General features: G+C 42.4%; 1 protein-coding gene across 1 annotated transcript in view; it reads left to right on the plus strand.

Moving 5' to 3' along the window:
• Positions 1 to 14,245, plus strand: part of SEL1L3 (SEL1L family member 3) — a 155,599-nt gene extending 141,354 nt beyond the window's left edge. The window contains exons 22-24 of the mRNA XM_082267841.1: positions 8,524 to 8,626; positions 8,711 to 8,774; positions 13,563 to 14,245. Of these exons, the coding sequence (XP_082123967.1) occupies positions 8,524 to 8,626; positions 8,711 to 8,774; positions 13,563 to 13,717 (322 nt within the window). The 3' untranslated portion in view covers positions 13,718 to 14,245. The remainder of the gene's footprint in view (positions 1 to 8,523; positions 8,627 to 8,710; positions 8,775 to 13,562) is intronic.
• Positions 14,246 to 14,519: the final 274 nt, after the last annotated feature.

Below are 14,519 nucleotides of genomic sequence, written 5' to 3' on the forward strand. Positions count from 1 at the left end.
GGAGAAAACAGAGGGGAAAAAAAGCCTTAAAAAGGAGAACTAATGCAGCCACCACATATAATGATTGGTAAGTTGCAATATAATACATTTTGGTTTAGGGTTTAACACAGATTTAAAGCGGTATAAAACCCAGGGCCGGTGCTTCCACTAGGCAAACTAGGCGGCCACCTAGGGCGCACTGCCATCTAGGGCGCAGCCATGGCCAGTGCCACATTGCTCTCCTGTTACCTCCTCATACCCTGTGGATGTCACCTCTAGAGAGGGCGGCACTTTGTATATGAAGGGGTGTGTACGGTTAAAGGGGGGCAGTGTGTATAGGAAGGGGGGTGTAGGGTTAAAAAGGGGTAGTGTGTGCAGGAAGGGGGTGTAGCATTAAAGAAGGGCAGTGTTTACAAGAAGGGGTGTGTAGCATTAAGGTAGTGTGTATATAAAGGGGTGTGTAGGGTTGAAGGGGGGCAGTGTGTATATGAAGGGGGTGTAGGGTTAAAGCGGGGCAGTGTGTATAGGAAGGGGGTGTAGGGTTAAAGGGGGGCAGTGTGTGTATGAGGGGGGGTGTGGGGTTAAAGGGGGCAGTTGTATATGAAGGGGGTGTAGGGTTAAAGCGGGGCAGTGTGTATATGAAGGGGTGTAGGGTTAAAGCGGGGCAGTGTGTATATGAAGGGGGTGTAGGGTTAAAGGGGGGCAGTGTGTGTATGAAGGGGGGTGTAGGGTTAAAGGGGGGCAGTGTGTATATTAAGGGGGTGTAGGGTTAAAAGGGGGGCAGTGTGTGCAGGAAGGGGGTGTAGCATTAAAGAAGGGCAGTGTGTACAAGAAGGGGTGTGTAGCATTAAGGAAGGTAGTGTGTATATGAAGTGGTGTGTAGGGTTGAAGGGGGGAAGTGTGTATATGAAGGGGGGTATAGGGTTAAAGGGGGCAGTGTGTATATAAAGGGGGGTGTGGGTTAAAGGGGGCAGTGTGTGCAGGAAGGGGGTGTAGCATTAAAGAAGGGCCATGTGTGCAGGAAGGGGGGGAGGGGCAGTGTGTACAAGAAGGGGTGTGTAGCGTTAAAGGAAAGTAGTGTGTATATGAAGGGGTGTGAAGAGGGTTAAAGGGGGGCAGTCTGTAAATAAAGGGGGTGTAGGGTTAAAGGGGGCAGTGTGTATATGAAGGGGGTGTAGGGTTAAAGAGGGGCAGTATGTGCAGGAAGGGGGTGTAGCATTAAAGAAGGGCAGTGTGTGCAGGAAGGGGGGGAGGGGCAGTGTGTACAAGAAGGGGTGTGTAGCATTAAAGGAAGGTAGTGTGTATAGGGTGTGAAATGGGTGTAGGGTTAAAGGGGGGCAGTGTGTATATGAAGGGAGGTGTAGGGTTAAAGGGGGGCAGTGTGTGCAGCAAGGGGGTGTAGGATTAAAGGGGGCAGTGTATACAGGAAGGGGGAGTGTAGAGTTAAAAGGGGGGGGTCATTATGTACAGGAAGGGGGCAATGTGTACAGTTTTTTTTAGGGGGGGGTGCAAGTATCTGGTCTTGCCTAGGGTGCAAAATAATCTAGCAACGGCCCTGATTAAACCCAAAAGCAAACATTTGTATTATTGCTGCTTGCCCATTCTTAAGCCTAGTACACACGCAACGATTATCGGCCGACCGGTCGTCCGTCTTTTGTCCGGAGTGGTGTTTTGTTGGTTGGAATGTGCCTAGACTGCACACGAATTTTCTCGCCCAACAAAATTCTACTTCAGAAGTGATGTCATGTGTTGGTTTGCTTTCTTTGTGTTCTTTCTTCTCTGAGCATGCCCAGTCTTGCTCATTAGATTTTTCCCTGTCAAAATCTGTACTGACTGCAGGAAAATCGGCCGTTGTGTTGACGGCCAACAAAAATTTCATAGCCTGCACACCAGATTTTTTTCGGCCGAAAAGTCGGAGTCGGTTGTCGGAAGCATCATACTAACAAGCCGAAAATCGGCAGATCGGTCGTTGGACGAAAATCCCCTGCCGATTTTATGCTTTTTTTTTTTGTGGAAAATGTATTGTTGGGCAAATTAAAAAAAAAGGGGTAAAAACGCACCATATGCTTTTCTGCAGCTTCTCCATTGAAATCTATTGAACAAAAAAAGCACTGTTTCGCTTTAAAAAAACTCCCTGACCTTTGTGTTTCCAAAAACGCACAAAAATGCATTGATGTGAACGTGTTTCATAGGAACCCATGTTAAAAAAAAATGTCCTGCATTTCTGCAAAAGGCATGAAAAAACACATTGGTGTGAATGGAGCCTTGGAGGTGGTGGCTGCATTTGTTTTCTTTTTAGGCTTTTTCCTTTATTTTCTCATGGGGATACAAAAAGTGATAAGTCTGTTGTTTTTAAAGAGACCAAGCTAAAAATGAAAACGAATGCAGCCACCACATCAAATGATTGTAATATGTTACATGTTTTGTTTTGGGTTTAATACCGCTTTAACTTATTTAAGCGCTGGAACTTCATGCCTCCTATACTGCAGCTGTAGAGTTGTTTGCAGCTGCTCCGCCCTCTCCTCTTGCCTAATCACAGAAGGCTTTGTATTATGTGAGCCCATTCACAAAATGCAAAGTATTCTGTGAATGGACAGTAGAGGGGAGGGGTGGGCAGAGCTGCATCTTTCCTGTCAGAGCGCCGGGAGTAAAGCGATGAGTGTACGCCTGGATCCAAGTAACAATGTCAATAGTAAATAAAAGAGATAAGGCCATGAGGCGGTATACACATTGTTAAAGAGGAAGTAAACCCTCCTCTGCAAGTTGTACCTATAGGAAAGCCTATGATAAGGCTTACCTATAGGTACTGTAAATATCTCCTAAACATGTACCGTTTAGGAGATATTTACCTTACATGCAGCCAGTGACATCACTGGCGCATGCGCTCTGAAGGAACGGCCGCTGGTGCCGTTCCTTCAGAGCCCTGTGCCGTGACCGTCGGCTCCCGGGCGCGTGTGCGGGAGTGATGTCACCGCGGCTCCCGCCAATCAAATGGCCAGGTACCGCGATCCCGGAAGACGGGCGACTGAACATGTCGCCCGTCATAGAGGTAAGCGGGCGGCACGGCGGGGGCTCGTTCTAAGTTAAGTATTTCATAATGAGCTAGTATGCGATGCATACTAGCTCATTATGTGTTTGTCTTTCAGGTTAAAAAAAAAAAATGTTTGGGTTTACAACCTCTTTAAGCAGGGTATTCACACAGAGATTTACGAATAAAAACTCACTGATGTGGATGAAGAGATCATCCTCTTTGCGCTATTGCATTCTGACAGCGTGGACTCGCCCTCACGAATCAGCGCTATGCTGTTGAACAGAGGGGTACACACATACCAAATATGGTCTGGGTCCTGCTGAACCGTCTGAATTTCGATATGTGTAGGTCCAACTTTAGAATTGACCCTTTATAAGCCAGCAGGTTTTTAGAAGTGCTGCAATCCTTGGAGTCCCACCTTTTTTTTTTTTTTTGAACTCTTTTTATTGACAAAGTTGCATTAAATCAATGCGTTCTACAAAGTGCTCAACATGAGCACAATAAAGTACAAAATACAGCTTTACAGACAGAAGACAGAAGTAATTAAAAACACGTAGATAACTTTGCTTAGCGTTCCAAAGAAAAGTTAAGGCCCCTTTCACACATATGGTCCGTTCAGTTAGGCCCCTTTCACACAGGCGGACCGTTTAGATTCGCCTGTCCGTTTTTTTTGGCGGATCTGAACGGTCCCCCCACGCATCTCTATGGGGGATCGGATGTCAGCGGAGACATGTCCGTTGACACCCGATCCAATCCGATCCGTCAAATCTGCACGGATGGAAACCCTATTTTCCATCCGTCCAGCGGATCGGATAGGATCGGATGAGAACGGACTGACGGTCCGTTCCCATCCGATTTCCCCCATAGAGATGCATGGGGGAACTGACAGCTGTGTCTCCGCACACAGCACGGAGACACAGCTGTCATCCTGCTGCTCAGCGGGGGATCGGCGGCTCGATCCCCGCTGAGAAAAGCAGAGTCCGGTTGACGGACTGTTGTGTGAAAGGAGCCTTAGGCCCCTTTCACGCATGCTGTCCGTTTGTCCGTTTTTCATCCATCCGTTGACGGATGAAAATCAGTCATCAATGCATCTCTATGTAAAAACGGATGACAACTGATGATCATCAGTTAACATCCGTTTTCATCCACTTCCGTCAATGTCCGTTTTTTTGAACGGATGAATGCCCTATTTTTCATCCGTCAAAAAAACGGATCGGACGAAAAACGGATGACATTGGATGAAAAACGGATGTCAACTGATGACAACTGATGACAACGGATGAAAAACGGATGAAAAACGGACGACAACGGATGAAAAACGGATAACAACTGATGAAAAACGGATGAAAAACGGATAACAACTGACGAAAAACGGATGAAAAACTGATACATTTGACGTGACTGAACTGATGAACTGAACGGACCGTATGTGTGAAAGGGGCCTAAGGCCCCTTTCACACAGGCGGACCGTTCAGATCCGCCTGTCCGTTTTTTTGGCGGATCTGAACGGTCCCCCCATGCATTCCTATGGGGCATCGGATGTCAGCGGAGACATGTCCGCTGACATCCGACCCGATCCGATCCGTCAAATGTGGACGGATGGAAACCCTATTTTCCATCCGTCCAGCAGATGGGATCGGGTGAGAACGGACTGACGGTCCGTAGACATCCGATTTCCCCCATAGAGATGCATGGGGAACTGTCAGCTGTGTCTCCGCACACAGCGTGGAGACACAGCTGTCCTCCTGCTGCTCAGCGGGGGATCGGCGGCTCGATCCCCCGCTGAAAAAAACGGACTCCGTCCAACGGACGGAGTGTGTGAAAGGAGCCTTAATCAGTTCAGTCACGTCAAAATGTATCAGTTTTCCATCCGTTTTTCATCCGTTTTTCGTCAGTTGTCATCCGTTTTTTGTCAGTTGTTATCCGTTTTTCATCTGTTTTTCATCCGTTTTTAGTCAGTTGTCATCTGTTTTTCATCCGTTGTCATCTGTTTTTCATCCGTTGTCATCTGTTTTTCATCCGTTTTTCATCCGTTGTCATCCGTTTTTCATCCGATCCATTTTTTTGACGGATGAAAAATAGGGCATTCATCCGTTCAAAAAAACGGACATTGACGGAAGTGGATGAAAACGGATGTTCATGGATGATCATCCGTTGTCATCTGTTTTTACATAGAGATACATTGATGTCCGTTTTTCATCCGTTAACGGATGGATGAAAAACGGACAAACGGACAGCATGTGTGAAAGGGGCCTAACAGATAGCCTCCTGGGTATACGAAAATGCATAATCAACAAATGGGGATTTGGGTCAAAATTTTAAAGAATAACTAAACGTAAAACTTTTTCCTTTTTTAGTTTTGGATAGAGTAGAGAAGGATTAGAACACCTGTCAGTTTTTATTGCTGTCTATGTCCTCGTTAGGGAGATTCTCCCTTTCTATCTGACCTGTTTACCCTTATTAAAAATAAAAACAAATGAAAATCACAGATTTTGGGTTGTCCCCAGAAAAGTAATAAAGGGGAAATCTTCCAATGGGGACACTAGTTCTTATGACCTGGGGGTCTTCAAAGAATTCCCTTAATTTGCAGGGATTTCATCTCACTTCCTGTTTGGCAATGGGACAGGAAGTGAAGGTAAATCTCCGCAATGGGACACAGATGGCAAAAAAAAAAAAAAATCTGACAGGGGTTATAACCTTTCCTTACACTATCCAAAATGAAAAAAACAAAGGTTTTGAGCCATAGTTCTACTTTAACTGTACCGCTTCCCCGAATCAAGGGTCAATTATATACTGAACATTTCTAGTTACTGATTATGGTGAGGGTGGAAAAATACCATGCAAGCCAGATGTTATTGTATTTTTTGGTGCATCCTCTATGTTCATATAAGTATCTCAAATGGCAGTATTTGATTCACCATCTTTATCCACATATGAACAGATGGGGAAGTAGGTTGGATCCACTTAATTGCGATAGCTTTTTAAGCCAAAAATAGTGTCTCTCTCAGCAGAACTCTATCATAACTCTGCCACTGCTCCTCATCCAAGATGGCTAAAAGACATATTCTTGGGGTGCAGGGCACAGGCACAGACAGAATAGAGGTGTCAGTTACCTGCTTCCAATACCTAGCTATGACAGGGCATACCCATAAAATATGTGCAAAATCAACATTTGTGTAGTTATATCTCGTACAGTTAGGTGAGGGTATGCGGTGCATAGCATGTGACGGAATTCCATTTTATGCCATATGGTCAGTATAACAGGCAGGCAACTAGCATTTTCAGAGACATGACAGGTTTCCTTTAAGCTATAGAGGACAAGAGGAAGCTAGCTGTGGAGGTCAGGTTTAAAGGGGAAGCAGGGCAAAAGCTCTTTTGACCATACTTCCCCTGTGGGTCACAGGAGTGCAATTCATTCTGGACTCCTGTGACCCGTTTTTAGCTGACAGCAGGCTAAAACCCGCTGTCTGCTGACGTCACTCAGCCAGTCAAAGTGGTGGATTGATCACGACTTTAATTTCGGGATCCACCCAGATGCCTGGACCGGTAGCTTGCTCATCTTTCTCAATGAGCCCCTGAGAGCCTGAGTCAGCCACTCCCTTCCCCTCCACAGCCTGAATAGGCAGAGCACATAGGCAGTGACGACAGTTACTGGCTCTGTGCTCAGTGCAGACCGAGAACTGAGCGATCAATGGTCTTTGATCGCTCAGTTATCGATCTTAGAGTTGGCGGGGGACAGATGCAGCATCAGAACGATGGTGCATCCACCTAGGTGAGTACAGTTAGGTCCATATATGTTTGGACACAGGCACATTTTTTGTTTCTTTCAGGTAATTACCAAAACATATTCAAGCTATAGTTATATGATGGATATGGGCTGAAAATGCACATTTTAATGGTTTAATTTGAGGGTATGTACATTCAAATCGGAAAAGGGTTTAGGAATTACAGCTCTTAAGAATAGCCATCCCTCCTTTTTCAAGGGACTAAAAGTAATTGGGCAATTTAATCAGAAGCTGTTTCATGACCAGGTGCATAAGTGTGGTATTTGCATTTGGAATCTATTGCTGTGAACCTACATAATGTGTTCAAAGGCGCTGTCCGTGCAAATAAAACAGACCATTGTAAGGCTACAAAAATGAAACAAATCCATCAGAGAGATAGCAGCAATATTAGGAGTGGCCAAATCAACAGTTTGGTACATCCTGAGGAAAGAAGAACACACTGGTGAGTTCAGCAACATGAAAAGGCCTGGATGTCCACGGAAGACAACCGTAGTGAATGATTGCAGGATCCTCTCTATGGTAAAGAAAACCTCATTCACAGCATCTAGACAAGTGAAGTCAAAGTCTACAATCAAGAGATGGCTTCACGAAAGCAAATACAGAGGGTTCACAACAAGGTGCAAACCAGTCGTAAGCCTGAAAAATAGAAAAGCCAGATTAGACTTTGGCCAAAAACATCTAAAAAAGCCAGACCAGTTCTGGAAAAGCACTGGGTCATTGGTGTTTATTGATGATGTGACAGAAGACAGAAGTAGCCGGATGAATTCTGCAGTGTTTAGAGATAATACTGTCAGCCCAGATTTAGCCAAATGCAGCAAAGTTGATTCAACGGCACTTCACAGTACACATGGACAATGATCCAAAACACACTGCAAAAGCAACCCAGGAGCTTTTAAAGAAAAAGAAGTGGAATATTCTTCAATGACCGAGTCAATCACCTGATCTCAACCCATGCATTTCACTTGCTGAAGGCAAAAATGAAGGCAGAAAGACCCACAAACAAAGAACAACTGAAGACATCTGCAGTTAGAGCTTGGCAAAGCATGAGAAAGTAGGAAACCCAGTCTTTGGTAATGTCCATGAGTTCCAGACTTCAGGCAGTCATTGCCAGTAAAGGATTCTCAACAAAATTTTGAAAAGACCATTTTTTTTATGATTACGTTAATTTGTCCAATTACATTTGAGCCCTTGAAAATGGGGGTACTGTGTATAAAAATGGCTGCAGTTCCTAAAATTTGTAATTAATATTTATGTTCAACCCCTTGAATTAAAGCTGAAAGTCTGCACTTCAAATTAATTTGGATTGTTTTGTTTTAATTTTATTCTGGTGTCATACAGAGCCAAAAGTATGAAAATTGTGCCTGTGTCCAAATATATATGGACTTAACTGTGTGTGTGTGTTTTTTTTTTTTTTTTACATTCCCATACTTCTCTTTCAGATTAATTTTATGAAATATTACCCTATATCTGGAGGTGGCGGAGTTATCGGAGTGTTATTGACAGTCATTATGTCAGGCAGGGAAGTAGACTGAGGTGGTGAACATTTACAGATGAGAACATTTAAATGATAACATTGGTGTTCTATTAGCAAAAGTTGAAAATGAGGCAGTTTTATTTTTGTAACTTACACTGTTCAGCATTTTCATAGTAATCTCTTGTAGGATAATTTATGTTTTCCTTCTTAGAACTTGCTGTTAATACGTGCAATGTGTGTGTTGGGCTTTACAGGTGCCAGAATCACAGCAGTGATGAGGGTGTTAGTCCTTGTACCCTTGTGCTCCTTTACCTTCAAGTGAATGATGCCTGGAATATATTACTGCGCTCCCCTATGGTACACCTCTACAATATTACTTTATAACTGCCATAAATTGTTCTACGCACTGTAAAATTTTCTGTTTTTTCTTTTTTTTTTCAGATGTATTTGCTGGTATCTCTGGTGCTGGCTGTATTCACAGCACAATGCATATATGCAATTCAAGGTAACATTCCATTTTGTGAGGAAAATCAGGAACAAATGTAGATTGGTTTTAAAGATGATTGTATTGCATAACAGTGCCCAATATTATAAGGGTTTGTGATCACTCTTTACTAACCTTTTTACTCCAGAGGAACCCTTGAAATAATTGTAAGGTCTTGGAGACCCCTGTTAAAAAAAAAAAAAAACATTAATTGAGAAGAATGCCCCTCACAATGGGGTCCAGTGGGAAAGATATCCCCTTTACAGTGGTGGTCAGAATGCCACCCTTACAGACAGATAAAAAATCATTAGGGTAATGCAGCGTGCTCTGCCAAATGGTGTTGGCCTGTAACTTTATAAACACCATCAAATGGAAGGTTGATGAGCCTTAGATAAGGGAACCCCTAGCACCTTCTGGAGGAACCCTAGGTTTCCACAGAACCCTGGTTGCTGTCCAGGATTTCTGACAGCCACTGGTCTTGCAAATTTGTCACATGATATTTGAATTTTGGAATTGCTCCATCAAAGTTTTTGCAATCTCTGATTTACAAATCATACTTACATACAGCAAACACTGCATGCATTTCCAATGGATCAATATCCCGTTTATGTGCCTGATGTGGGACTCAAATCATGTTTTAAGAGAGAGCAATAAAACTGTGCATTTTTTCGGATGCACCAATATCAGTTTCGGTGCACTGCAAAGAATCACATGTGACTTGAACAGGAATGCAGTGCGATTCCTCTCCGAATCGCATGCGATTTCCCCCACCACTCCTGTGTGTGTGAACCCAGTAAAGGGCAGTTCAGCGATAGGCAGTTTATTAAAATTATATATCAACTCACAAAGTAAATATCTTGTCAAAACCATATCTGCAGTGTCCCCGTCCCGCCAATAATAGCAAACTACGACCGCTGGGGGTGCTTACAGGGCTGGAGGAGATGTCTAGCAGTCTGCCCCAAGCTGACATCACTCTTCCTTCCAGCCCTGTGAGCACCTCCAGTGGCCATGACTTGCTATCAAAAATTGTGGCTCAGCTGTCCCTTTCTACTGCTCCCCGGCCACCCGTCTAAAAGAGGACTAAGTGGTATTATAGGCTTTGCTAGCATACTTAAGCTGACCATACATTAGTAGAAGTACTTTTAAATGACATTCGTCAAGTCATTTTTGAACCAATGTTTGTATAAACCTTCATTCAAAAATCTACTAGGATATGGCCAGCTTTAGTGTACCATAGTAAAAAACTTTCAGCACCAACTATATTTTATTCCTAGATTCTATGAGGTTATAATGACTAAGGCAGGTGTAAATATTGATCAGGTGTTATCTTTGTTGTGATTTCACAGTCTGTACTTTTTATTTGGATTGTAACCAGTGTTGACATTTCAACCCTTTTCTGATAGCATTTGATGACCTCTATGGCATCCTGTGTGGTAATGAAGATAATGAGTAAACAATGCATGGGGTCATAGTAATGGCATCCATCACAACATTTACACTTCATACTTAGATATAAAAGTTTCTCTTTTGTGAAAATCCAAGCACTGATCTGAGTACTTCTATATGAAGATAGCGGAGGAAGACAAATGTGATAACCTAATAGGAGCAAGAAGTTGAATAGGTCATGACTGCTGAGAAGCATAGGTTCATTTATGACCAATTAATAAACCAATACCTTGCCCCCAAAAAGACATGAAAGATGATTACATTGGAAATAGAGCAAGGCCACAGCTTTATTGAACAATCTCAGTCACAGTTATACTATTAGCACCCATTAAACATAAACTCACATAGCCTAAGACAGCCTTTTTCAACCAGGGTACCCAGGCACTCTGGGGTGCCTTAAGGTTTCTTCAGGGGTGCCTTGTTAAAATGCCTAAAAATTGCCCAAAAATTGTATACAAGCTGGAGTGTGGATGAAGCCTGCCTTTTAGTTACACAAAGCCACAGGTTTTCATTGTGCATCATTACAACCTTATAGCTGCCGGCGTCTTAACCAAAGGCATCATCAGTTGATAAGGAGGATGTCAGTGGCCTGCATGGAATCCTTGTTTGATCCTTCCCTGCCCCTCTCTATCAGCGTTGGGGTCACATTAGCTGAGTGATGGAGAAAAACTAAGGGAGAAGAGAAACACTGGAATATTAGTCAGTACCAGTTTGAAAAAGTGTATGTGCTTTGGAAGAATAAATCATCTCTAACATTGGGTGTTCTACTTGGACATTTGGATGTTGCTGCATTATGTAAAACTATTAGAATAGTTTTTACATTTTAGAATGGAGTGCTTCAAAACTATCCATACATTTTAAAGGGTGCCTCGAGACTGTCCATAGTTTTTAAAGGGTGCCTTGACAGAAAAAAGGTTGAGAAACACTGGTCTAAGAGGCCTGTCCTTACCATCAATGCCAGACAGGCATTAGACTGACCCCAGAATTTAACTTGAGGGCATAGCCCATAAAGCAACATCAATTGCTGGCAAAACCCGCCAATAAAGCTGTGATAAAACATCACAACTAGTGGGAGGATGGGGATCTATTGTGACAGCTGTATCTCCTCATAGAAGTTGGACATGCCCCAGAGAAGCCTTTTCCTAGAGTTTTGATTCCACCCATTCACCTCAGGACTTTGAAGCCAATCCTAAAGGAGCTCCTGTATATAACTTACCTTTACGCAGTCAAGGCTCCCTTTCCCTAAATGAGGTTCAAGGGGCCTTCATTGTATTGTGTCTCTGCTGAGTGTCCAGGGTTCCATGGCATAGCAGGGATGTACTGTGTGCACCTCCTTTTGACACTAGGGAGTAGTAGACTTCACATAGACTCTTAAAGAGACCCAACTTACTTAAAGTCAAAGAAAAATCAAGAACCTTAAATGCTTACTTGCAGTGTTTGTCCTTTCTATCAGTGATTTTTTTTTTTTTATTCACTTGCAATATACATTTGAATTTCCTAGATATCCTGAATACTTAACCACTTAAGCCCCGGAAGATTTTACCCCCATTCCGACCAGGGGGTATTTTGCGATTCGGCACTGCGTGACTTTAACGGACAATTGCGCGGTCGTGCGACGCTGTACCTAAACAAATTTGACGTCCTTTTTTTCCCACAAACAGAGCTTTCTTTTGGTGGTATTTGATCACCTGTGCGATTTTTTGATCACGCGCTATAAACAAAAAAAGAGCGTCAATTTTCCAAAAATAACAATATTTTTCACATTTTTTTATATGAAATTCCCCCAAAAAAATGTAAAAATCAAAATTTTTTTACATTTTCGGCCAATTTTTTTTATGCTACATATGTTTGGTAAAAAAAAATCGCAAAAAGCGTATTTTGATTGGTTTGCGCAAAAGTTATCGCGTTTACTAACAAAGGGAAAGATTTTTGTCATTTTTGTTGTTTTTTTTTTTTAACGAGTAATGGCGGCGATCTGCGATTTTTTTTTTGCGGGACTGCGATTTTGTCAGTCTGAATGTCAGTCAAGGGTCCGATCTGTCTGCCGCAATGTCGCAGTACCGAAAAAAAATCGCAGATCGCCGCCATTACGCGTTTAAAAAAAAACACCAAAAATGACAAAAATCTTTCCCTTTGTTAGTAAACGTGATAACTTTTGCGCAAACCAATCAAAATACGCTTTTTGCGATTTTTTTTTTTACCAAACATATGTAGCATAAAACAAATTGGCCGAAAATGTTAAAAAATTTAGATTTTTAAATTTTTTTTTTGGGGAATATCATATAAAAAAATGTGAAAAATATTGTTATTTTTGCAAAAGTGACGCTTTTTTTTGTTTATAGCGCATGATCAAAAAATCGCACAGGTGATCAAATACCACCAAAAAAAAGCTCTGTTTGTGGGAAAAAAAGGACGTCAAATTCGTTTAGGTACAGCGTCGCACGACCGCGCAATTGTCCGTTAAATTCACGCAGTAAAAAATCGCAAAAAACCCCCTGGTCTTTTAGCAGCCAAATCCCCGGGGCTTAAGTGGTTAAAGAGGCTTTTAAACAAAAGTGCTCCGTGCATCCAAGACTGCTTCACACCAATCTACAGTACACACTTAGGCTCCATGTACACGGGACGTTGGAAATGGCCGTTTAGGAGCAGTTGGGCGTTTTTTTCAGAAGCCCCTGAACCCTCCTCTATGTTATCTTATCTGCCCATGTACACAGGGTCGTTTACAGTCATTTGCAGGCAGTTGAGTTCAGGGACGTTTTTTGGAACGCAATTATGTGTGTTCGAACGTGTGTTTCCCGGCGTTTCAAACGCAAGAACGCGACCGAACGCGATGACCTGCGTTTTGCGTTTGCGTTTTTCCATTTTAAAGGGGAATGATTTGTTTTACCTCTAGTAACGGTTCTAAACGCAAACGCCCGCTAAACGCGGGTGCAAGCGCGACCTAACGGACGTTTTAAGCGTCCTAAAAATTCCAGCATTCAAAGGGACTTTTAACAACGTCCCGTGTACATGGAGCCTAAGATAGGTCAAACAGGCTTATCTTTTTGCGCAAGTGATTTTGACACTATTTCGCTTAATAATCATTGTGTGGAGGGGTGGGGGAGCCATCAGAGTACCGGGAGAACACAATAGCTTCACAGGAGGGATTCCTTCATCAACACAATCGAGCGATTTTCTTTCCTGCAGCTCGTGGTTACAGAAAGGAAAATTGAGTTTGTCTTTAGAAGCCAGGGATTAATGGAGTGATGGGAGAGCTGAGAGCCTCGTTTGTGTTGTTTGTAGTGTGTTGCTGTCCTGTAATAAGATTCTTACATTACCTCGTTGGAAAAGTATTGTAACAACCTCACCAATGTTTTCTTCCAGATTTTATCTTGAACTCAAGAAGAGTCAACCGTTTGCGCAACAGACCACCATTAGAAGAAAACTCCTATACCATGGCGAATGCAAGTGAACCAAACGACAGAACCAACCTGGAAAACCCCCATTCAGAAATAAGAAATATTGGCTTGCACAGATGACACAAATCATAGAATGGTGGAAACAGAGAATTAGGACACATCAGAAGTTAAATACATATATGTTTTATGTCCTTCATCATTCCATCTGCGAGGACAGTAGAAGGCCAAGTTCTTCCAAAATCCCTAATGCTGTAAATGTGACTCAGTGAAGGATTAGTTTTATTTTAAAACATGGAGATGTAACAAACAGGGTTAATTTTATAAACTAGTGCAAAAAACAGTGATATTCTGTACCCAGGGCAGCCATGTGCATATTGTTTAGCAAATTAAAGCAGATCTGTGATAGGTTGCCATGAGTCGTTCACATTGCTGCTGTTTGCATTGTAATGTTTGGCATTTTTATATAAAGGTGATAGGTATCAGGTATTTAATCCTAAAAAAGGCAAACAATGGAAATATAGAATGTTGTTTGCCATTACTGATACATTATTGGATTATATAAAATGAAAAGTATGTTGTCATATGACAGCTAATGTGCATTTGAATTTGATCAGCCAAGCTCAAATAAACCTCCTTTATATTTAGTGTGCAGATGTAAAGATTGATGGGTCAACATTGTAATGAAAAGGGCCAAACGCCCATATTGTGCAGGAAACTATAGAATTGGGGATTTGAAGGATACCTACACACATGGATGCAGCCCTTAAACTATCGCATTATCTGTCATACCTGAGAATTTGATTGTTGGGAGAAAATTAGTAACACCGCCCTACATGTCTTGTGCGAGCTTACTAAAAGACATACACTATATTGTCAAAAGTATTTCACGCCTGCCTTTACACGCACATGAACTTTAACCACT

The sequence above is a fragment of the Pelophylax lessonae genome (genome assembly GCF_965119305.1).
Source record: "Pelophylax lessonae genome assembly, chromosome: 1".
Taxonomy (NCBI): Eukaryota; Metazoa; Chordata; class Amphibia; order Anura; family Ranidae; genus Pelophylax; species Pelophylax lessonae.